Source organism: Micrasema longulum, unplaced genomic scaffold, assembly GCF_059751315.1.
Source record: "Micrasema longulum isolate JH-2025_06_02 unplaced genomic scaffold, ASM5975131v1 h1tg000611l, whole genome shotgun sequence".
Lineage (NCBI taxonomy): Eukaryota > Metazoa > Arthropoda > Insecta > Trichoptera > Brachycentridae > Micrasema > Micrasema longulum.
In genome coordinates, this window is record NW_028277807.1 from 210,958 (window position 1) to 238,334 (window position 27,377).

A 27,377-nucleotide genomic window follows, 5' to 3' on the forward strand; every position below is an offset into this window, starting at 1 on the left:
TGAGACGCAACATTCCTGTTCAATTCACTTTTTTACATAAACATTACACAAACGCGTGTATGAGCGGTTTGATTTATCATTTTGTATGTTATTAGAAGGCAGATATTTGAAATATTATGTATTTATCAATAAATGTCAGTTTACTTTTAGTAGCATTGTTGTAATTTATTAATTGTGGGTGTAGTGTTCCAAATAGCAAAATTTAGGTACTTTCGCGTCAAAAACTGATGCATTCTTAAACGGTTTTAATGGATTTATATAAAATTTTATGATTTTTAGGTTACAAGCGCACTATTTTTTTTAAGTTTCCATTGTTCACTATTTGTCACATATTTTGTTGTTTTGTTTAGAATAAGTATAAAAAGTTGCTATTAAATAAATAGTCTTCTTTTTTCCACTGTTTGTTTAAACATGACTACACTACTACACACTTATGACTTATAAATATTAACTCATTGTTTTCTAACATATGACAACTTATTTTCAAATTTATTATAAGATTATAAGCTACGGTTGGAGAGAAACTATATTTCACGCCCAGCCCATACGGTGGCTGAGCGACGAGATTTGACCAATCATAGCTCTAATCCTTTCCTAAAGCTTTTATTTTTTTATCGATCGTATCCGTGTGATATATTGTAGAACTAAAATCCTGGACGAGTGTTTTCAACTCGATGGCCACCACCTCTGCTCTTAAGGAAAATCCTGGAAAAGTCAAGCGAGTGGAAATAAGTCTACATTGTTTACATTGGCGCGAAGGTTTTCACGGTCACTGTTATCAATAGGTTTATTTTTTGGGTGGGTTTACTCAGTTTACTCTGAAGATGGCTCCTGCAATGCTACCCGAAACGTCGGAACAAATCCAGCACACACAGTATCACCCAAAAAAGAAACATACTCGATTACATTGTTTACTTTTTCCTATTGTGCCTGGGGTACGGTGTTTGATTCTCTGCAAGGTTGACATGAAAAATTTCATTAATACAGGTTGAAGATATACAAAGGGAAATTACCAATTGGAAGGCACTAAATTCAAGCATTATACCTAACTTATTAAGCCAAGGAGTCTTTGTTTTTTTTTCTTTTTTTTTGTCTTACTTTATGTTGTTTACTAAGACTATTGTAATGGCACTGCAGATTGAATTATAACACCTTGCTAGAATGAACCTTTCTGTAGCGTCAAGATAAAGGTTCTGTAGTTCAGATAATGAAACACCCTTACACATTCGATACAAATATAGTGCTTTAAATATAAAAAAGGTTAAACCTAAAGATGATATAGCGCTCTTTCTAATAGCGGACCTGGGCTTGGAGGGGGAGATTTAGCACTTGTCCTCAACCTAGTAGTCCGGCTTTTTAAAGCTATAGACCTGGGCTTGGACGGCGAGAATAAGTTTACGGAGAACCGTCACAATAAATCTACACAGGTTGTAGTAACGTCAGAAACTCATACTATAGCTCTGACCCCTATCTTACAGAATAATACTCTTTGTAGTATGCAAATAAAATAAATAATTATAAAATTTGATCTACATCTTTTTTTCTGTTTCTCATTTTCCACTTACTCGTATTTAAAAAAAAAGAACATGAAACATATAATATAAAAATTGTAATTTCACTTTCACAATGGTGATAAATTAAAGGTTTGCGTTATAGTATTTCAATAATTATTATTTTATAAAAATACGAAATCTAAACCTAGATACACAACGCACCTATCATTTGACTTGTGCATCCAATTATATGAAAAAATTATGCATATTTTGTCCTGACACATACATTGACATATTGTTGAGTTTATATTGAAGCCACTTCCAACTTAAAACATTTTGACATGTTGACAAGTGTTTGCTGCTACACAAGCGATAAATACCATAATACGTCTGGCACATATCAATAATTTTCCAGTGATGAATAAATAACGAGTAGACCTGTATATATTCCACTTCAATGTTTTGCGGTGGGAAACTAACATCTTTTAAACACGCAAATGAAGATCGCGAGCGTAGGTTTGCAGTTTGCACCCACTCAGCTATTGAAACGCTAAAATATTTTATTTCCAATACTTCGGGTAGCGCATAGCGGCTAGCCTGAGCGAAAAGCTGTTATGAAACCGTAAATTATTTTCTCGAACATTTCCAATGGACATCGAAGATTAAGCCACATAGAAATGTTCTTTCGACTGTCACGTCGAGAATACTTCAAAGATGATTTGACTGATTGAGCGGTTGTCGGTCAATTTTATGACGAACTACCTACTACATGAAATAACGTAAATTTTATGCCGTCTAGTAGAGACTTAGCACATTACCTCAATTATTGCTCACTTTAAGGAAACTCATGGCAATTTAATAATTTTTAATAATTCTTAAGGTTGAGAAAGTATAAGACCCGTACATAATACAAATTAGGTTATTAATAAAATAGAACTCTATATTACATTATATATAAATCCCTAGGTTTTTTATACTGTATAAAATATAAATACGAATTAATAGGTTTCAAGAAGTAGGAACATAGTTGACGCTATTTAAAATAAAGTGTATGAATATTTTTCTATAATTTGACTATTCAAAAACGTTGTTGAGAAGTCGTTAGTAAGAAAAAAAGTGAGAATTACATTTTTATGTTTTTTTTCCGGTATCTAATTGAAAAAACGTTAAGTTATTTGAAAAAAAATGTCTGTCCGGGCGTTGAAAAATACAGTTTTGTGTGTAAAAAAGAACCAGAACTCGATGGCTTTAAAAACCCTGAAAAAGTAAATCGAGTGGAAATACGTTCACCTCGTAGTGTAGTAGTTGCCACATTCGCCTACTATGCTTGAGGTTCTAGGTTCCATTCCTGTTATGGAGGTCGAAAAATATTGGTTTCAATATTTCATTTTTTCTGGACTGGCCCCCTCAGCGTTTATCATGAAACAAAAATGATCAAGATACACTGCAATAGGAGAACTAATGCAGAGCCCTATGCACCACTGGGTGCAGATAGGTAAAATATATTTATGAGTTAATTTAAATTGAATGTTCCACGAAACCATGGTAGTATTTTTACTTTCTATTGATAGTAAAATCAATGAGATGTAACTGTCTACATGTCTGCGTCCAATTTTAATGGCAAAAACCACTAGACCACGAAGCAACCAAATAGAATAATATATAAGTACAGTGGCTAAATATATTCCACTTATATGACACTGCTCAAGTTTTGTCTCACTTTAAATGTTTTTTTTTTATTTCTGAGTAAAAAAATTCAAGGGGCTTGAATTGATAATTAATCTGATTTACTCATCATTATGAAAAAAGAAACTTAAAGATGATTTTTTGTTAATCGTGAAATTTTGTGTTGAAAATACATTTACTTTACTGAATGTTATTAAATATTTGTACATAACCACTTACTGACTTTTCTACGTCTACCGGTTTCGAGACGTACCCGTCTCTTCATCAGGACACCCATAAAACCAACATGCAACACCCACTGTACACCTTCACCATAGTTGTTGCACAAAAATATAAAACCAACACGCATGGCACAAATGCATGGCATGTTGGTTTTATATTTTTGTGCGTGCAACAACTATGGTGAAGGTGTATAGTGGGTGTTGCATGTTGGTTTAATTGGTGTCCTTACGAAGATACGGATACGTCTCGAAACTGGTAGACATAGAAAAATTGCTAAATGGTTATATACAAATATTTAAAAACATTAAGTAAAAATGATTGACCACAAATCTAATGCTTTAAATGTTAATAATACATTTATTTGTTTACGGACTTATTTAGTCCATTTAACAACAGTAAATATTTTTTTTTATAATACTAGTACAATTGAAATTAAATATAACTAATGAAAATAAAAGCTAGGACAAAAAAAATACTACCTCAAGACAAGATCTGGTTTATCTTAGGTATTGTTTAAATCTAGAACGACTTGCACCAAAAAAGTACAGATCTTATCTCGAGTTTACAATGCGACACTATCGCGACATTAGTGCATGCGAGCCATAGTTTGTGCTGCACTGATCAAGGAACAGCACATTATTTGTTGCACACTTGTTCCATAACGATGGTACATCAATTAAGCCATTTAGTAAATTAAACGTGAATATGTAATGTTATTTCTACATTTTTGTAGACTTGAGATTTTTAACATTGACTCCATTTCCCCGTAACGTGTAGTCTCCCCTCTTGAGGCCAATCATCCATGCTACTTTTTTCATCTGACGATATTGCACCAATTCGATATGATTTATCTGACCTACATAGAAGGGAAAAATAACTTTGTTTGAAATTTTACAAAATAATATGCGTTTTTTACATTTCGCCACTTTTTAGCTGTGATTTTACAACTCAACCCGGTCACTTACGAAAAATCTTAAATTAAAAATGTTAACAAATAAAAAAACGTATTTCGAACACAGAAATATCAAAAAAAAAAGTTTTAGGTAGACACGAGGTAAATTTAATATTACGTTATGTCGAAATAGGAAAATAATAATATTATTTGTACGTCGAAATTATCAAACTTTAAACATTCATTACTAATTAAAATTTAAATAAATTATGGGCAAATTTCGTATATTTTCAGCATCGTCAAATCAAAATATCGGTCAATATAACCAGGAAAATTTGGATAGTTACAATTATGTAAAAAAAAAACAGGATATTCTTTAACATTCAGTAATCGGCGTTCATACGAATATTGTCATTTTGCAACAATGCATAAAGAAGTGAGGCATTTTTAACTCACCGCCTATGTCTATACAAAACCCTACTAAATTGTTTCAAAGATATTTATTCAATAAACTGTAGTGATTAGTGGTACATTGAAAAATAAACAAACTCAATTTAAGAGTATTTAATATTTCAAAAATAATTCCTAATATTTGTTAATCAGCATATTGCAGAATAGTCCGATCTCACTGGTGTGTAGAATTGTCTCAAACTTTATTTTGAACATAAACAACGATGCGGTGAACTTTCCAAAATAAGCAAGAGTCTCATTTTTAGGTTATATTACTTGTTAATTACTATTATTCATTTTATTTGAAAACCAAAACAGGCCAGGAAATTCAACTAAAGTGGTGAATCGTAGTACAGAACACCCAGGCTTGAGAAAAAACTCTTTTTTTTTGCTTTTTTTATTTGGGAAAATAACAACAATTTTTACATAAAATTCATACAGACCATAAAAATAATGGAAACTTAAATTGAAAAAAAACTCTGTATTTGTAAAGATCATAAAATTCAGGCAAAACAGGCGATTTAGACTTTTCAAAGGTGCTTGTTTTTTTAAAAATTAATAATGCGTCAACCGTTGACCGTTGTCCCGTGGCTAGTGTCGTGGACTCATGGATCAAAGATCCGAGGATCGCACCCCGAAATCGCACCCGCACCATCGAAATATTTGAGTAAGTTATAAGAACGAAAATATTTTTTTTTAATAAAATATATAATATGTCGTTGTTATTTATAAATATACAAATATATCCAAAAATACTGAAAGAGATCAGTTTGCATGTTCCCTATAATTATACTACAGCCAGATTTTATTTACTGTTTTACGCACCCAGAAGTCATACAAATGCATCTCGGAATTCACCTATTAATAGGGCAATTTGCTTGCTGAATACAGTTTCTGCATATAATATGGATATTCTGTACATATCGACAGTTGAGCAGCTATTTGCTTTCTATTCATTACCTTCCAACTTATATTTACAGTCTGCTTTACGTCATGGGTTAAACAGCCCGTAAAGTTATACAGACTACAATCGTCAAGTAAATAAATAATAAATAAATTGAGTTTATTCATAAAGTTTTATTCATCACAATTTTTCAATAACAATATCGTCATCAATGTGTTAACATAAGTTGTGGCCGTTTTTTTCCAAATTCAAAAACGAGCACCAAAAGTAAAAACAAAATGATAAAGGACATTTGACAGAAAATTTTCTGCTCTACAAAATATTGTATTTGCTTTTATTTAATTAAACACATTGATATACGTATACAGTTTGCATACATATGCATAAAGACGGGCATATTTCCTTAAGGCAATTACTTCCTACTTCCTACTCCCCAAACCGTTCAATTTGAGAAAATCAGTGGTATTTCTAGATATTATGACAATTGATCGAAAAATCTAATTCTATGTTGCCAATGAAATTAACGAAATTGTTGAAGGAATAGTTCCGAGATATTTTCAAAACAAACTAAAAATAATGAGTTCCTTCATAACTATGCAACAAACTGGATCTTAACATATAAGACTGGAAAAGAAATCAAAAGCAATGTCCCAGAACTGCTTTATGTACAAGGGAATACAGTTCTTTGGGGAAATGCCAGAAAGCATAAAAATGAAAAAAGTGTATCTATATCTAAAATTAAATATGTAGATTATATTTGTAAAAAATACTAAGTTACGTATATTTTAAATAGTGATATAAATTAATATAAGTGAACATATAAAAGAACGGTTTGAATATTATAAATGAGGATAGTAAGTTTGCAATAGTAATAAACAATGTAAGTGTAGATGTAAATATTGTGTTGCAAATATATATGACTATGTTTATCAACTAAATAAAAAAACTAAATAAAAAATAATAACAGTAAAATATCTACATTATACTACGAAGAGAGGAAGGGGTAGAGAGGGAAGAAAAGTATATTACATATATTTTAACACGGCAATAGTATGGATAAATAAAAAGTTGAAACAACTAAAAAAATGAGAGACATAAAAGAATATGTTTCTTTTTTGGGTGATACCGTGTGTGTTGGGTTTGTTCTGACGGAAACGTCGCCGAAAGGCTACCATTGCAGGAGCCATCTTCAGCCGAAACGTCGGAACAAATCTAACACACACGGTATCACCCAAAAAAGAAACATAACAGTGACTGTAAAAACCTTCGCACCTATTTGACATGAAAGATACATAAACAATCAGACAAACGCACTTTCGCATTTATAGAATTAGTACGGATTCTTATGTGGAATGGTATGTGTTGCAGCTTCCGGCTTCTGGACACGATTTTAAATGTTTCAAATTTTGCACACCCAATAAAATCAATATCACTCACTATCTCCGGCTTTAAATTTAGAATTAGCAACATCGCGATAAAATAAATAAAGAAAGTGTTTTGAACGATAAACGCACGTAGTTCGAGTATGACTTTCTTTTCTCCGTACCGACCTGTTAGCTCCGTCCCTCGAGTTTCGGGCAGGGCGCCAGATTTACTGAAATAGTTGGACATTTTTAGAGAGCCATCGCGAATATTATGACGGCGCGGTATCGTGATAATCTAAATGCATAGTTACCAACAGTCAGTCCGCCTCCCTCGGCAGTCTGTGTCATTACGTTTTACTTTAATTAGCCTTTATATGCCGCCCCTCCAGCCAAGAGAAAACAAATCTTACAGTCGCCCGTTACTATTTATTTTACTGCTGAAAGCCAGTCTAAAAAAATTGTCGGAATATTTACAAAATTCCCAGATGAATTCCCGACTTTAATCTTAACTGTGAGATATTGGAACCATTTCGTATTTTAACAAGCTTTTCACTGGAAATTTAGTTTTATTGACATTTAATTTGTTAACATATTAATTACAACAGAGATGAAGAACATTTAAGAGAAAGTAATATAGAAGTCTAGGCATCTACAGAGCTTACGACCTGTCAATAGCTGGTTTAAGTGGCCACTTTACACACTGTGTACCATTCACCATTCTGCTCATATTTGAGCATCTATATTCCTTCAATTCTTTCATCTGTTGATATTTGTGAAGTTAAAGATATAAACAGCTCCCAGGGAACTGAATCCAGTCCTTGTCTACAAAAATTTGGACAAACTCAAAATATTGTTTTGAAAGTTTCAACTTATAAATTAAAGCATCATAAAGAAATTAGTTTTGGTACTTTGTGGATGTTTAAAAATATCTACATAAATATTAAAATACTATAATTTATTTAATCTGAACTTTTATCGTCATAGTTTTAATTGAAATTATAACAAAGTTAAACTTTAAATCGTTTATCAAAATAAAGCCTTTTTTTTCATTTAAAAATGTATTTGTTAAGTTCTTAAAAATTGGTCGTACACGATTGTTGACTAATTAAAATCCTTTTTTATGCTGCAATATAATCAGATTGATTAACTTATTTCCATGAAGGTACATTTTACAAAAAAATATTAATAACAGATTGGAAATTTATTGGTAAATAAAAAATAGCCGTAGTAATTTTATGATTACAATTCATGTCTTTGGACATTTTGTTAGCGTTCAAAATAGCGAAGTAAATTGGACGCAATATAAAAAAATGTAGCAAACAAGTTTTAATTTAATATATACAACAAAATATGAACATGAAAAATACAATACATCACCTCAAACTGAGATAACGAACAGTCAAATGTTATACATACTCGTAGTATGTCTTAATATACGGTGTAGAGGCGTGGACACTTATTAGTTAATGTTATAAACTAGAGATGAAACGGATATCCAGTAACTATACGGTATCCGGCCTATCCGACCTAATTTTACTATCCGTCTTGATACCGGATAGTAGCTCAATATCCGTCCGGATACCAGGTGGTAGCTTAGTATCCAGTGGATACTCAATTTTCATTTAACTGGGAAAATGTCTTAAAATCAACGGCAATAAATATTTTATTGATATCGACTGTGGTTGGGAAAAGGGAAGTAACCCTTATTATAATGACAAATTAACTTTTTTTCATAAAAACGTTCTTCAGTTTTCAGTAAACACCCTAGAAAAAGAATTTAACCCTAAAATAAAACATATTTATCAAAAAAAAATTTGATGGTGTGAAACTATCCAAAATCATTATCATTATTTAATTAATAATATTGTAAAATATGCTGATATGAAATGCATTGATCGATAAAATATCACGAAAGTATTTTTATCCCTTTTTATTTTATGGATATTTATACTTTTGTTTTATTAGCTATGAGAGAAATTCAAGTACCGCGGTATTTTTATTGTTTTTTAAGAAATGTACATGATATACGGCTATCCGGCTTAGTGCCGTATATCTAGTATCCGGCCAAACCACTATCCGTTTCATCACTATTATACACCACCTTGAAGCATTCGGAATGTAGATCCACAGAATGTTAAGAATGCATTGGACAGATATGATAACCAACAATGAAGTATAACGTAGAGGCAATACGGATACAGAACTATTCACCACTATTCAAGCTCCATAATATTGCATATTTTGGCTATAATTTATGTTAAGAGGTGATAAATATGGCATATTTCGAAGGGAATGATCAAAGACGTAGAGAGATCGGACCAGTTTCCTGTCTTCGAAACATCCAAGAATGGACCAGGTTTAGAACTGTGGAGGGGCTGCTTTTTCACACTGCTCGGGATAGGGAAGCTTTCTCCCAAGTGGTCGTCAACGTCGGCGGGCTCGACATGACTCGTGAAGAAGAAAGTACTATAAAAGAAATGTAGAAGATTTTAGAGAAGGAGAGTATGGAAGTCTAGGCATTTAGAGGGCTTGTCTACGAACAGTTGGACTAATTCAAAATACTGTTAATTAATATATTTACATTTTTCACACTATTAGTGTTGGCACTGTTTACAAAAACACGCAAATAATAATTTTAAATTAAAACGAGACTCATAAAAATAACAAAAGCGGCAAAGTTGGAATTCGCTCAATATTTCAAAACAGTTTTCAAATAGGTAACTACGGTTTTATGATTTTAAATACAATTATATGAGAGGTATTGAAGAAACGATAAATCAGACAGTTTCACAAGTAGTCGTAAATTAAAATATTCAGAAATAAAAGAGTAAATCAAAAAAAAACTTCGACTTTTTTGCATTCATACTTTTTAAATTTTGTTCGCAAATGTATTCGCGTCATTACACTCTAGATTTAAACTTTGAATTGAAGTCAACATATCATTTTGCCTGATGTAAGTCTTATTTTTAGAATGACATCGTAAAACCCGTACTGATTGAACAGCTTTTTCAGAAACCGAAATTGCGTGACGTAGTAAATAAAATTTTATCTATGTTTTAGACTGTTACAAAATACTATTCTAACGAGTCTTTGAAAACATATATTGATTTTTTTTTCAATATCAAAATTGAGTTAATTAACTTCTTATATATTGTTTTCTCGTAAATGCAAATTATATAAAGAAATCAAATAATTTTGCGAACACTATAGTACTCGTATGTACTTTTTTTCACTAAGTAAAAGCAGCAAAAGTTTTAAATAAAGATAAATAAAATTACCTGTATGATGAAATATGTCTGTAGAGATTAAGATAAAAACAAAAGAACATTATTTAAGTAAATATATTGTGTTACAAAAATTCAATTCTTTCCTTTGCTTCCTTAAAGGAGGTAATTTTTGTCTTGATTAAATAGCGTAGAAAAACAAAGTGAATCCAAACATAGTAATTCAAAGATAGAACAATTACTTAAAAATCATACTAAGAATCTTATTTTGTTCTTTTCATTAAAAATTTAAACGCAAACTCCTAAACTTGAGTTCTAAATGAATTATATTTTAAAATTACTGAAGTTTTACTTTAAGGTTTAAATGTTTAGTATTAATATATAATAATAATTGCTCTGCAGGAACAGTACTTTCCTTCTTATTATAGAAAAGAGATTAAATCGTTAAATTATGTTCAAGTTTTGTAGTTTCTACTTTGTTTAAAAGGGTAATAATATTGTAATAAACTCTGGCTGTTAATACTTTTAAATGTGAAAAAAATCACAGTACTTGTAAATCCATTAAAACTGTAAAACTTTGGATGAAAATAGGACTTTCATTAATAAGCTATAATTTATAGATATATCCCATGTGTTTACAGTTATTTCCAGAATCTTTATACGACATTGGCGATATTTGTGTCTGCATTCATAGTAAAGCTATCTCGCAAAATCTGTCAATGTCGTAACGGTCAGCAGTGAAAATCGGAGCTTCATTCGCGGGAATCAGAAGAACACATTCCGACCCTCCTCTATTTATAAATTCTGTGTGTTGGAAATACTTAATGGCTTTGGGTAAAAACATACCTCAATAATAAAGCAGAAAAATAGGAAGAGCTGAGTCCAGTTTATACTTTATATAATCTTCTTACTTGTCTATGCTCGCGGTCTAGGGGATTTACGCATCCTATATCGCTTGCGAAGAAGCATTATATACGTTAAAACGTTAGTTGCGTTGAAATCAGCACATTTCAAACTAAGTAAATAGTTTTTTTTTTTTAAATATATGATCTCGTTAAGTGTAAAGGAAGTAAATAGTTTTGGATAAGAAACAAAAACAACATTTAGAAATCATAATTAAATTTTGTATTTTGTTTGAATTTATGTTTTAGATATACCAAACAATAAAAAATATGGTTGATATAGAACATTAGAGACATAATTTAGAATTATTACTTATTTTGATCATTTTTATTTTTGAGTTAAATATATTCGTTTTGGTAATAATACATCGCCCTATTTGGGGTGACTACATTATAAATCAAATTAAAATGTGCTTAAAAAATAATTAGGTCGATATTTTTTTTTATTATGATCAAAAATGATATAAAGTATCTACGGGTGCAGAATCCGAATCGGAGGATCGAAAATCAAATGGCTAAAAGTGAAAAATATTTCATTATTTTCTTTCCGCACCTAATGGTGTATAGGGCACTACATCGGTTTATCAACCAGAGGGTGCCTTTATATTTTTTTGCTACACGAAGGCAAGAGATAAGCAGTCTTACCATTCACATGCCAGTCCAGAGACTATAGAATTATATTCTAATATAAAAACACATATTTTAAACAAATATTTCGTATCAACTACGTCGGGAATCAAACCCGAGACCTCTTGCATAGCAGACAAACGCGTTAATAATCTGACCATGAGGCGGACGAAAGGAAAAGATTTCTGTACATCGAAATCATAAAAGAATTTCTTTCTCAAACTAAACACGCAACCCTTCATTAAGCAAAAATATGAGAAAAAAATCATAAAAACGCATGGATAAGAAAAATGTATTAAAATATAAACAGTGTGGATTCTCTGGAAGTGTAGGTCATCTTGCCCACGCTTCCTTACTCCTGCCAGATACATTAAAGCTCCCAAAGATGAGCGATGTACGTAATATTACATTCCAAGGGCAAGATTATGCAACACACAGCTTCAATTCAAACTACAGATATTATAATATAGGTAAAATATAAACATAATTTTCAACTAATTAACTGGGTCAGGGATCAATGTAAAGAAAAGACAGAGTCTAAAAGTAATATTTTGTTTTTGTATTCATGCCAGTGACGCTTTTAAGAGAGGTACAAGAATTGAAGTTGACAAAGAATGCGGAATTTTTTCATAAAAAGTGTTCCCCAAATAAGTTTCCTGACAAAAAACAATACACGTTCTCATTTTAAATCCTTTTTTTTTATTATGACGGGTAAACGCGCTTTGAGGATAACCATTTTCAATAGGGTTTTTTTTATATCATCATCATTCCCTTTCTGCACCTAACGGTACATAGGGCACTGCATTGAAACACAAATCGCAGCGTATATTGATTATTTTTGTTACAAGAAGGTGAGATGATCAGACTTACGCTTCAGGTACCAGTCCAGGGCTTCGATTAAGTAAAATCGATATTTATGTACGAAAATGTGTATATTTGTATAAAAATTAAAATATCTTTACTGATAACCTGAATTGCACATGTTAAGAAAAACAATGTACACACATTCTATTTTTCATACAGAAAACTTAATTTTACTTAGATATATTGATAATTAATAAATATTAACTTCCCCTTTGTAATACGGGCCCAAGGACTATGAAATATTCTAGTGTGAAAAACCTTATTGTTTTGTATATTACATAAGAAATTAAAAAAAAACGAAAATAACTAATGTTTAACTCTAAAATTTATGCATGTAAAATTGTTTCGGCTAATATCTATAAATTATCTTTTTATTTTTTTCACGTCAACCATATCGGGAATCGAACCCAAGACTCTTGTATAGTAGGCGAACGCACCGATTATTAAACTACGAGGCGGACATTCATAGAGACCATGAAAAATGCTTTCTAGGGAAATGATTATATTCGTAAGCTTTTCATACAGCGATTTTCATTCATAAAATAATTAAAACATCAATTTTTAATCCATTTTTTAAAATTTAATCAATGATGCCATACATACAAAAATAGAGATAAAAATATGAGATTACTAATGAGGAGAAAAACAGATCCCATAACTCAGTGTACAAGTGTTTAAATCTGTACAATGAGTCACCTGAAGAAATAAAAGAAATGAAAAGCATTGAAATATTTAAATTGAATTAGATAAAATATATTACGTTATTTAAAGTCTATATAAGTTCTCGAAATGTTATGATCTAACAATGCTTTGCGTATGTTCAAACGTTTGCGGACTGGCTGGATTTCCTCCCTAGGGAGTTATTCAGCTCTAAATTAGTTGCAATAGAGAGGAAAAACATTTTTGAGAAGGGAATATGGAAGTCTAGGCATTTGCAGGGCTAATGATCTGTCATTGGCTGGTTTAAGTGGCCGCTTTACACACTGTGTAACATTCACCATTATATCCATATTTATTATTCATTCATATTTCTTTCATTCCTCCATCTGTTGATTTTAGTGAGAGCTGAAACTTTTATTGTCAAGAGATTTCATTATTGATTAAATTATTTTACATTCTGGGCAACGCCTGACAATAAATGTTTTTTCTTGGACTAGTTGGTTTAATTATAGTATTTGGACAAACTCAAAATATTACAATTCAAATGGTTTTAAAGAATTTAAATGCCTCAATGCATACGTACATAAATATTCGTAATATGTTTATGCTCGCTGTGTTTTATGCGATTTCATCACGTTGTTAAAATTATTAAGATACGTATTCACCCAAATATTAATCTTTATTTGTGTGAACGTTAAACTAGTAAGTTGTACCCAATATTCCATTATTTCTCTTTCAACTATTTGTATATATAATTAATTCTGAAGGGGTTGTTTCGTATTAATTATATCGAGTCTAGAAGCATGCAATTGTTTCTAGAAAAACATTTTTTTCTCCCGCCCCGGTCATGGATTGAGATAACACTCTCGTCCTACGTGACGTCACTCTCGAGTTATGTAGGTCCCGGTCAAGTAATCAGTGATGGCAATTGACCGCGCAAGGTTAATAATTCTCGAGCTTTCCACATTTCGGAGCTTTTCGCGCCTCGACGGCGAGTTCCCGCCGAAAGCCACGCTTGACGATCGTGCAGAAATGTAGTGATGAACAATTAGCATTAGCATCGTAATAAATCATGAATTTACAATAGCAATAGTGAATCGTTTCAATGATTGTCAATTAGACATAGAGGAGAAAAATTGCGGAGCATTGTCGCAAAACTCCGAAATTGAAAAAAAAAATCCCCAACTAAATTATCATTCCCTTTCCTCACCTAATGGTGCATAGGGCACTGCATTGGTACCACAATTTCAGCTTATCTTGATCATTTTTGTTACATGAAGGTAAGATGTTTAGTCTTACGCTTCAGGTACTAGTTCAGAAACTATGAAATATTGCAGTGAGAAAACACTCTTTTAAATATTTTTTATATCAACATAGGCAAACGCGAAGACCATTACACCACGAGGCCGACAAACCGATCTGTAACATGATAAATCATATAAATATTTAGGGGTACCACAACTTTGTCGTGCTTTGAAAGAGTGGCAATTTAACGATAGCATTTCACATGCTAAGTTATTAAAGTTTGATTGTTAATTAAATTAGATAAAAATAGCAATAATTGCTATCACTACGGTATGGTGGCTCCCTCGGCTAAGATTAGCTCTAGCGCCAGTGTCGGTGCTAGTACCGCGCGAGCAGTGTCCAGCGCCGCCGTGTCCGCGAACCGTCCCGCCGCGGAAACCCGAGCCGACCCTTCATCCGTGTTGTGCCGCCATCTTTACTGCCTGAGCGGGGCCATCTTGGTGCGCTCACCCTGATTAGATAAACTGTCGTTTACCGTCAGGTAGGTGATCTGCGATCCAGGAGGGCTCGTCAGGTGGTCGCGCGGCGGCCTGCGGCGGGCGCTACTTCCCCCGCCTGCCGGGGGAGGCTTCCCACGCTCGCCCCGCCCACTCACTCCCCCGCCCCGCCGCACCGTCCCGCGTCCGCCGCCGTATGCCGCGAATCCGAAACTGATAATTATAAAAATAAACTGAAGATGTTCTCGAAATATTCCTAAAGTCTATGAAACCGTGACATAATATTATTTTTATGTTCAAATTAGTTTCGGTGTCAAAAACTAATTTCGGCGCAGAATGAGTCAAATCTATCAAAACAAAGAAATCTAGTAGAAAAATAAATTTAGATTTTTAGCGTTCCATATTTACTCTCTGATCATCTCAATCCGCACATTTTTCATCCTTCCCATTGTAATATTCCTCTCCAAAGTGCTGATCGCAAATTTCATGACTTGAAATTTACATCTGTGAAATATATTTCTTAAAATAAGTGCTTTTTATGATGGAAAAGTGATTCTGAAATACATATTGATGTGCTGTGTTTTGTGATTAGGAGCTGTCAAGTCAGCTGGGTGACGACAAAAGCATCTCCGAACACCTCAAACTCCCCATTCAGCGCATCAACGACTACCAGCTTTTGCTCAAGGTAATAATGTCTCACTTTCATTCTAATTGAATAATGTTGTCATGCTAACATATTACAACAGAGATGAAGAACATTTTGGAGAGGGAAATATAGAAGTCTAGGCATTTACAGGGCTTCCATCTGTTGATGTTTGTGAAGTTAAAGAGTTGAAACCTTTATCGATGTGGGTAAGATTTATCTGATTAATTATTTCACCCGCATACTAGGCACCGCCTGAAAATATTTTTAAATTTTTATACTTTTTCTTGGACCAGGTGGATTTATCAACAATGTTTTGAGTTTTTCCAAATTTTTCAAGAATTGCATGGTTTGTGGGGGAAATAATTTAATCGGATGAATCTGACCCACATCACCCTTCAGCTCTTTAACTTCACAAACATCAACAGATGGAAGAATTGAAGGAATATAGATGTTCAAATACAGGCAGAATGGTAGGTGTTACATTGTGTAAAGTTGTCACTTAAACCAGCCAATGACAGGTCATAAGCCCTGTAGATGCCGAGACTTATATATTGCTTTCTCTAAAATGTTCTCCATCTCTGTTGTTAAATATTAAACTAAAAAACATAAACATTTTTTGTCTGAAGGGATTAGAAAAACTAGTCACTTTGTAGTAGTTTATTTTTGTTTGTACACAAACAAGATTATCACACACATCTCAAGTTTTAGTTGGAGAGTTCTGTTGATTGGTGAGTTCGCTTCCCGGAAACTGGAAATCTAACACAACTTAAGAACTTGTAACGTGGTTCAACGTAGTTGTTCATTTTTAAAATTTCCGTACGTTTTCGAGAAACTTTGCCGTACAATTAAATGCTGTAACTTTTACCTCGTCTAAAAAAAATAAATTATACACAATTTCTTGTTGCACTGAACTTCCTCATTGAGTAAACTAATTTATTAACTACCTTTTAATAAATTAGTTTTAAGGAATCTTATTATTTCTTTTCTATATTCCTATTACTTAAGGCTCTTTGTTTATTACTTCAAGACATATTGACGTTAGATTCATTACTATCTCCAAACAATATGAATCAACTCTGTATTTAAAACATTTGTTTATAGAACGAGCTAACAATACGTGTTTGTGTATCCATTGAGAATTATTTTTGATGCATCATTTTTTCAATTCGCACTTATTATTTCACTCGTTAATCGTCGAAAATAGACCGAAAAATGTTTATTTTTCCCGTCAAAATCATACCTCAATGATCATCATCATGCAATAGTACACCAATCGCAGCGTATCTTGATCATTTTCGTAACATTCTTTTTTTTCTTCGTTTTCTCATTAAAGTTTAAAAAGAAAAAAAACAGATATTTTTTTTATAATCATTGATCAATAAGTCCACTTATATTCACTACACACTCTCGCATGCACACAATACTCACACAATACTCACACACCCATACACATATACACACACCCTCACACACCCTAAATATATATATACTCACCCTAACTAACATGTACAACAATAATAAAACGGATACACTAAATAAGAGTACGCATTGTTTTATATTTATGTTATTTTATTGTGACTATTATTACTATAATTTATTAATATACATTTAAAAAAGCTTTTTACTACTATGAGACTTTATTAATAATCTAGCAAAATTATATTCGATTGTATGAATTGCATCTATCTTAAATTAAATTTTACCAAAATCAATCTTATATAAATTCTAATAAACTGCTTTAATAACATATAATGAAAACTAAATTTTGATCTATACACAATTTTCAATTTTTCTTTTGTGACTATTGGTGTTCACATATAATTGGTGAAAGACGTTTAGTGTTATTTTTTTTTATTTTATAAATTGTATTTATATTGTGATATCTTTTACTGTTTGTGAACTGAAAATAAACTAATAAACATGAAGGTAAAATGATTAGTCTTATGCTTCAGGTACCAGTCCAGAGACTATGAAATATTCTGGTATGAAAACATCCTTTTAAATAAAAATCAACCATGTCAGGAATCGAACCCGAAACCTCTCGCATGGTAGGCAATACCTCGATGATACACGCTGTTATATTTGTATTTACAAATATTTCATTTTGATTTTATTAACTCAACAATGCCGATATAATATACATACTTACTTCGGGTAACTTCGCATTTTTTTAAAATTTGTTTCATCATGTTTTTTAATTACTTTTCAGATCTATTTTATTTTTTATTTTCACCCTCCTAAATAAAAAAAATAAATGTTTGTCGGTCATAAGTTGCCTAGTGCGTATATTTTTACAAGCAGTATGAAAGTTTAAAAGAAACGCCCAATCGATAGTTTAAAAGAAACGCCCAATTAATAGTTCATAAAATGTTTCAATTTATCATAAAGTTCTAGGTCAGGTAAATAATTTTAACACAAATGTTTCGTTCGTTCGAAATTGTGGGTTTGATAAAAACGTCAACATAATATATCGAAACCACCATAATGTTTTAATTTTTCTTTACTTACTATTTGTTTTTTGATATATTGCTTTGAGGAAAAAGTCGTTTTCTCGTTTTCATATTAGTTGTTTATCTTGTTTTTAAAAATATTATATGCTTTTCAATAATATGGTGAAATTAGCCATACAACATTTAGAACCAGTTGCAGCATAAAAATAAAGTTAAAGAAAATTTAAAGTTAAATAATTGTTGCATTACCGTTGAAAAGGGAAAATAAATTCATTTGTCTACCTATTTTTTGAAAATAAATTCGACTATTTCTACGAAAACGCATCAAATAGAACTTTAAACTTTCTTTTACTGAACTTTTTGTGGTACAACTGACCCTTAGCCTTTTTACTCAAATAAACTTTTCCCAATTAAAAGCTGATAGGTCGCTTGTTTTTATTGTAGTAAATAAAAATATTTTCCGGATTGAATTGTTGAATAAATCAACTATTTGTTGGTTCTCTTTCGCGTGAAAACAAAATTACTGAAATTAAGTAAGTTGCGCAGATTGCCTGACAACAGGCGAAGTAGTTTTTACGTAGTAATATTTATTGAAAAATATTTTTTATTTGGCTGTCTTTATTCATAAAATCAATACAATTGTTAAAACTTCGTAAGTACCACTGATAGATATATAATTGCAGTTTTAATTTTTTTTAGATTTTGATTGACGTCAAGTTGACTGTGAGGACTCTGGCCAGCGATGGGGTTTATAGTCTCAACAGACATTCATAGTTTTCTGTCGTTGTCACTGGCATTGTCTCATTCGTAATTAGGACATCAAAAGAATAGATTCTTTTTTCTAGAGCATTTATTGTGGGCCAAAAGGCTACATTCTGTGCATTGATCCTATTCTTAAATGTTTTTTTTTTCATATTCATCTTCATCGCAACTAACTCGTTTTTGTCTTTTTTTCCTACTCTTTTATTCTTTTTAGGTATTATGTATTTCATATGTGGTTTCGCAAGTTTATGCATAAGAATATCGGTTAATACTGCGCTATTTATTTTCCTACGATTTGAAGTAGTTTTCTTCTGAGAAACCTTAGAAAAAAGTCGTAAACTTTCGGGTGTTGGTACATTTTTAATCGGAGTTGGTGGTATTGACAAGCTTTCGGAAACAACAGAGCGAAATCATTCGAAAATGGTTCGAATTTCATAATTGTTCGGAAATATCGCTAGTGTAACAACTGGGACATTTGATAACTAATCTCAGTCTCCCCGTGCTACAAAAGTAATAGAAAAATGATTTTATTGCGAAGCGGTCATAATTCAGATGTATTAACCGAATTACAAAGTAATATCTACATAAGTAACATGTATAGTAATATGTATATACGTGATTTAAGACATGTTAGTAAATAATTGTATATAACCGCTTACCGTCTTTTCTAGGCCTGTCGGTTTCGAGACGTTGTTTTATTTCATAGGTACTTATGATCCCCGAAACTTTAACATAGGATAGCGATTTTTGTGAATTTAAATAGATTTTCAATATTCTTAAAACTAGAAGATTCACTATGGTATTTTTTTTATTCTTTATACTACTCATGGCTTGATCATTTACCCTTTTCAGTTTTATATTTGAATTACGGAATGAGCATTTAAGACGACATAACCTGCCTCCACTTTCTCTTTCCTTTCCCAACAAATTACGGTTTGGCACGGCGCCAATGTTTGAGGCGAATAATTTTCGGTGGCTGTCACTCGGCGCCGTTTTCTCCAATACACAACACCAGACACATTATTATCTCGCATAGAAAATGCCAAGAGGTATATTCACACCGGGCGTAACGTGTAATGGTTAGTGTCTAGGCTCTTAATCCAACACTTCTTTCATCGATAAAGTTTATTGATAAAGCCAACTTGAATTATTCATTTCAAAATTTTTAAAAATGCATATTTGACCACAGATAAAATCTTATTCCATGTTTGTTTACATTTTTAAGTAACTTTGTTGACAAGTATAATATTAAATAAACATATTGATAAATCTCTTTATTTTTTGTAATAAAGTTTATAATGGTGTCAACGTATTACATTTTAGAGAATTAATACATCGTATCGAAAAAATGCCTTAAATTTTAAAGGGTATATTTTTTTGCTATCCGTAGGTTCTTTAATTATGTTTAGTTACTTATATTTACTCAATTATGATAATCTCTTGAATAACAGTCAGAAACTTTTAAACGAATTCATCGTGTGTTTTCGTCTAATTACATATTTTGTAAATATATGTATTAATAGGTATTTAAATAATATTTAATTTTAAAAAAACTCACATTTTCTGAAGTTGATTTTCGTAATTATTATTATATTATTAACAAATATTTTATTTTTTGCTTGATTTATATTTAATTTGTTACATAATATTTTTTAACATCGTACTTAAGTAATCTCTGTGTAAAAAAAAGTTTTTCAGCTAGGCCCCGTTAATATCTAGACTTCTATATCGCCTTCTCAAAAATATTATTTGTATATCTACCATTTAAAAGTTGTATATCTACCATTTAAAAGTTGTATGTCTACCATTTAAATAAAATTAAACTACTAGAATTAAAAGGAAATAATAATCCGTGTTAGCAATTAATAAATTTTGATAATAGACTACTACTATTAAATAATTAATTTGATTGGTGTAAAATGGTGGTTAATAATCATTTTCAGTAAAAAAACATTTACTTACTTATTTGATAAAAAATACTTCTGAGCACAATATGTTTTACTTTTCTTAATTACAATTGTACGTGTTTCAGAAACTTGGCGTTATACGTAAGCTAAAAATAATATTTTCAAACAATGGTTGACATATATTTATTTTTTCTATCAAAGAATTCAGATAATTCAAATTCTCGTAATAATGTGGATCATTGAGGATAAAATAGTTTAAACGCGACTTTTTATTGATCATTGCCAGTTTTATAAATATTTCGCCTATTTAAAATAAATTTTTTTTAGTTCCTGCCCACATTAATCACTGCACTAAAATTTTCCAACATAACCCACGTAAAACGATCTGATTATAATTAATTAATTACGTGGGATATTTTCAGCCTATATATAATAATATATGTAAGCTCGAATTAATAACCCAGTGTTCAAAAAAGTGGGTTCATCTTAGTCACTTAATTTTAGAATACCTATATTTATGTGTATACAATAATATTTATAAGACAAACTTATTAATATAAATTATTTTTGGGATTCATTTATCACTCGTAGCGGCCTCCGTGGTGTAGTGGTTAAAAACTTGACTCACGCACGAAAGGTTCCGTGTTCGATTCCCGGTGAGAAAACAAAATTATTCAAATGGGATTTTTCTCAATCCTGGGTGTCCTGTGCTGTAATTAACCATTGTAGTTGAGCCTCCTGGCCTGTCGTGATGCAAAAAAAAAAACTTTCAATAATTTAGGCATTCAATTTATTTGTATAGTAATCGCATCAACACATTACGTACTCGATATTTTTTAAAGGAATATTTGAGTTTTTATTATTTACCCAAATATTTCGATTTTAAGATTATTTCTCAAGTCATAAATAACTTGTGCTGGAAAAGTGGGAATTGTGGGAGAGTGGGATTTGAACCTCAGACCTTTGTTACATTGATTGATATAATCACTTCACCAAAAAATGCATTCTTATTATTACCATAATAAACAAAGATCCCGAAACATAGAACCTCTATGCATCACAAAAACAGTGAAATAAATAATAAACTAATTATTCATTTTAAAAAACTGATGAAGCTTGTTGGCTAAGTATTACATTATTACTAATATTTATGTTTTATTAAATTAGTTCATACGTTCTCAAGAACTAATATAAACTAAATTAATATTCGAAGCACTAACTTTATGATTTACCATGGCGAATAATTTAACTACCTATTTATTTTGTGTAAAATCACTAAAATAATTTTTAAATGCCAACGAGTTTTACAAAGAAAAGTCGTGTTTTGAAACGAATCGACCACTCAAATTTATTTTACCGATTCAATTAAATACGTATTAAATTTTTTCATTAATATTTTTTTCTATAATAATTTATAATTAAGTGTTAAGAAGTGAATGCCGATTCAATTAATAATAAAGTCGAAATTATTTAAGACGATATGTGCCTACAGGGTGAGATGGCATATGAGTATGCCATCTAGCATCCGATGAAAACGAATCCGTTTATCATCACCCTTTAGCAAAGAAAATGGCTAGATTGACTCCGAAGATGAAAACCGTACTTGCGTGTAATGCTGTTTTTAGTTATTCTAGATCAAAATAATGGTGGCTTAGCCGCAAGCTCTGCCATTTGCTGAATGTATTGGCCTATCGAAAATAACAAAAATATGCAGATTAACATTGAAAAAAGTTATCGAGTCCTTTTTTTATTAATTATAAATATTTAAAGGTTATTTTGTTTCTTCGGGTGGCTAATTGTACGATCTCAAAATTTAATTGTATTAATTATATAAATATTATTGTTGTTTGTTTTTCCATTAATTTGACGAATTTTCATTCAAACAATTTTTAAACTTACTAAGTACATACTTAATCATCATCATTCCCTCATATCAAATATTAGTTGTAAATAACTCATTATTATTTATATTTGGATAATTTATATAGCGCCGTTTTTGTGAAAATCACCTCAAGGGCGCTGTACAATAAATAAATATCCCAGCACGTCTTGCAGCTACAGAGCGCATGGACGGTTAGGATTCTTGTTTCTCGTCTCCAGTTATGATATATAGGAGCAAGATTACACGTCTTGCAGCTACAGAGCGCATGGACAATAAGAAATCTAGCCTCTATTTACATTTCTATTTTTTTATTTGACAATGGAGTTTAGAGTTTTAGTGATATTTTAAAAAATGAAATAAAAAACAAATTTATAACAATAGAAGTTAGATGCCAACAAGTCTCGCAGCTACTGAGCGCATGGACGGTTGGAATTCTATACCTCCTTTACTAAATTTGGATATTTGATAGTTGATAACATTTACCTATTGAAGCTAGATTACTAATCGTCTTGCAGCTACAAAGTGCATGGACGAGTGAAATTCTGGCAACTTAAAATTATCAATAAATTTTCAAAAACAAACATTGAGCATAATAGTAAATATATCAGGTGTCCCAAAAGAAAGTATGTTTTTGATATAGCGATATAAATAAAAGAGAGAAGTCTGTCAAAAAAATATTTAAATAGATCATGTTATAGCTTGTAAAATAGGCAAGCGTTGTATAAGCTTTTGGGAGACATCCGCAGTATGTGGCCTAGCCAGTCGTATCACCTTCCCTTGGTAAAGTTATTGTCACCGGAAATTGCTGCGTTCTTTGTGTTATTTATGCGTTTCTTCCGTTATGCCCAGAATTCTTCTGGAGTACCTATTCTCAAAACTGCCAGGGTGCAACAATTCGCATACATTAAGGGTGAATTTTACGTTAACCCCATCTATCGTTTCCCAACTACACCCAATGCAATGGTGCATTAGTATTCGAACAACAGCATGCATACATATATCGATTATTTTGATTTTTCAAATCTCACCTATACCTCATCCTATTTCTCCCAGTGAGTAAAACTAACAAGTCTGTAACTGGGCGGATGAAGGATACAGTTCGGCGCGTGAAATAGAACGAGAATCCTGGACGAGTGTTTTTGACTCGATGGCTACTTAACTCTTATAGTCCTTAAAATATAGCTTGATTAGAATGACAGCTGTCAAACTAATTTCATTAGCGGTGGGAAATTACTGATCACTGATCAAATCGATTTTATCAGTTATTTCATGCAATCATTAAACTCTGTTTCCGAAAATTGATATAAAAAACGCAAAAACAAGACTATTTTAGTGTGTTTAACAAAATTATTCACCAAAAATTTTTACATTTATACTTTTTTCATGAACAATATCAAATTAATTATTTTTTTATTCGATCAATTTACATTGATCAATTTGTCCCATCTCTAACGTCTTTGCAAAATGATGTAACCTTGTAAGAACGTCGTAATAATTAGGTTTATTTTAGTTTTCTTTTAGTTTTAAAGCTGATTTTATGTATTAATGTTGATTTATGTTTCAAGCACTGTATTAAAAAAATAAATTAACACGCCAGATACAAATGATTTTTCGTGTCCCAATATAAATAACTCCTTTGACGTTACTACAAAGTTATGTCGTCACTTTTTCTGTCAACTGTCATTCCAATCATGTAACATTTTAAGGACTATAGGTAAACTGAAAAATTAAATCGAGTGGAGAAAAGTCCGCCTCGTGGATGGCGTATTCGCCTGCCATGCTTGAGGTCCTGGGTTCGATTCCTAGGAAGGCTAACATGAAACGTTTGTTTATAAGGTGGTTAACGCTGCAACCCTTTTAATGCCTCTGGATTGGCACTTGAAGCGTAAGATCGAGATACACTGCAAATACTTTTCCAATGCAGTGGCTTTTGCACCATCAAGTGCGGATTAGGATGGTGATGATTTGAAACTAATTGACTAGAAAACTGCTGCGAGATATTGCTTGGATTTATATGCTATTAAGCTTATTGTCCATATGTTTATTCTTTACTGAAATATATGTTTATGTAATAATTTTTATTTGTTATTTTTGCCATTGTTTAATAAAGTGCATGCTTCCAATTTCCATTATGTTGTATCCCATCCCAACACGGGGCTCTTAGCCTTATTAAATTGGGAATCGTTAGAATTTTTGTTTGTTATATATAAGTATGTATTTGTGTGAATAAATAAATCATTTTAAAAATGTGGTTTGTTTCTGCAGGAGCTGGTAAAGTATTCGACTCGCCTGGGTGAAGACTGTACCGATCTCCAGAAGGCCCTCGAGCTTATGCTAGGAGTGCCCCACAGGGCAACAGATAACAAGTTCACATCGAGTATCGAAGGCTACCACGGCAACATCTACAAGCTCGGCCGTCTGCTCACCCACGACTGGTTCACGGTCACAGACTCCGAGGGCAAAGCCAAGGAACGGTACCTCTTCCTCTTCAAGGCTCGCATTCTCATCTGTAAGGTTCGCCGCATCTCCGACGATAGATCTGTCTTCATCCTCAAAGACATCTTGAAGGTCAGTAATCGAAAATGTCTTCGTTAAGGCAACCGGCGTCTTAGAAAAAGCAGCTGAGATAATAATAGTTTATCGTTAAGTTTTTTTATTAAAAAAAAAATTCTTTGCATTTTACGATTAATAGGTATACAAACGTTACAAATACAAAAAAAATATTACATTAACCCAAAAACAATACCGCAAAGGCATGGCCTGTGTGTGAGTAGACATTTTATTTATAATTGAAATAAAGGCTACTGGAAGAATACGATAGATATCAAAAAGTTTGAAAATTAGTGCTGATATTAGAACACAATTTTTTTGATATGTAAAGATGTAAAGTGGCCACTTAAACCAGCCAATGACAGGTCATAAGCCCTGTAAATGCCTATACTTCCATATACCCTTCTCAAAAATATTTTCCCTCTCTGTTGAAATAAATTCAAACAACTTTTTGTCACTAAAAATGAAAAATTCATAATAAAAGTATATTCTGTTCATTGAAAAAATAAGCTTTTTAAATCTGTTTTTTTTTTATCCATAATTTCAACAAAAATTTCAATTGAAACATATTCAAATAATTCATCTCAATCATATTGTCCTTATGAAATGCATTGCACAGTTTTGGAGCTATGAAAAATGAGTGTCTTGCCCGAGTCTGGATTTACAATAAGGAATTTCAAGTAAACTATTCAATCTTTGACTAGGTCTATTAAAAAATTTAGGAAATAAATGTTGGCGCATAAAAACACATTTTAGACATTGCTGGCAATAGATTTCTAAAGCTTCAAAAGCTTAGCTTCCTGAAATTAGCTTCCTGGTTTTAGTTTTAAAAATCTACGTAATACAAAATACAGTCAAAGGACAACTAATAAGTATGATGTATCTAGGCAGATGAAGAATACAATTATGTGTGTGAAATATGTTTATTTCAAAATTCAAAATAAAATGAAATAATAAATGGAACCAGACGAACCCTGGACGAATGTTTTACGACTCGTTGGCTGCTCTCGGGCAATCTTGAATAAGGGAATCGAGTGTAGATAAGTCCGCTTTGTTATGTAGTGGTTGGCACAATTGCCTACCATCTTGGGGTTCTGGGTTCAATTCCTGGCAGGGTGAACGTGAAATCTTCATTTTAAAGATCGTTTAAATTGCAATATTAAATTGTTCCTAGACTGGCACCTGAAGCGGGGGACTGATCACTTTACCTGCCACAGATGATCGACATACGCTGCATTTGGTTTACAAATTCAGTGCCCTATGCACCACTGGGTTCAGAAAGGGGAACGATAATGGTATTTCAACAGAAAAATATAAGTATGGACATTTCTGGGCTTGGTCTGTCAGTCGCTGGTTTATGTGACGTTTCCTAGCAGGAGAAATGATGCGGTAGAATCTCACTCACATCAGTGAAGGTTTCAGCTCTTTTATTTCACAAAACTTATCGGATGGAAGAATGAAAGAAATACTCATGTTCAAATATAGGCGAAAAGGTAAATGTTACAATGTTACACAATGAGTAAAGTGGTCACTCAAGGCAATGACAGACCACAAGCTTCTTTCAAAAAAGCTATTTATCTGTTGAAATATTTATTGATCTTGATAAATCCTTTAGAGCCTATGGCAGAGATGGTTAACCTTTTAAGATCGGCGTGTCAATATTCTGAAAAAACCTAGCTTGTATCGAATGCAATGAAACATATAGGAATATTTATAATTTTTGGAGCCCTAACAAATGAAACAGAAACGAAGTAAACCTAATAAATAAAGAAAACACATCGTTGTTGGACGAAGGCCGTATTTAAACGATGCGTGCGACCAAAATGACACCTCTGACATCACATTATTTCATTTGAACTTTTCGATTTGTAATTTTCGTATGGCACACCTCAATGGTCCAAGGGTACTGCATTTGTACACCAATCGCAGCATTTGTCGATTTTTTTTGTTCCATAAAGGTATGTGAGATATTAAATAAATATTTCATGTTCACCATATCACTAATCAAACCGATACCCCCTGCAACGGTAGACAAGCGCGCTGATCAAGTCACCACGAGCGGACAAAATTGATTTATATAAATTTAGACATAAAACAGACACAATCTCACAACTGAAATGTTTAAGATATTTCTTAATTTTATTTTGTAT

At 31.9% G+C, this 27,377-nt stretch overlaps 1 protein-coding gene across 7 annotated transcripts in view; it reads left to right on the forward strand.

The window, feature by feature from the left end:
• Positions 1-27,377, forward strand: part of Obsc (Obscurin) — a 156,346-nt gene that overhangs the window by 98,496 nt on the left and 30,473 nt on the right. For 5 of the 7 annotated variants that reach the window (XM_088228826.1, XM_088228821.1, XM_088228824.1 and 2 more), the window contains 2 exons: positions 15,623-15,715; positions 24,943-25,245. In XM_088228826.1, the coding sequence (XP_088084952.1) occupies positions 15,623-15,715; positions 24,943-25,245 (396 nt within the window). Of the gene's footprint in view, positions 1-14,913; positions 15,075-15,622; positions 15,716-24,942; positions 25,246-27,377 lie in introns of those variants that run through there. The other 2 variants (XM_088228827.1, XM_088228828.1) reach the window with 1 other exon arrangement.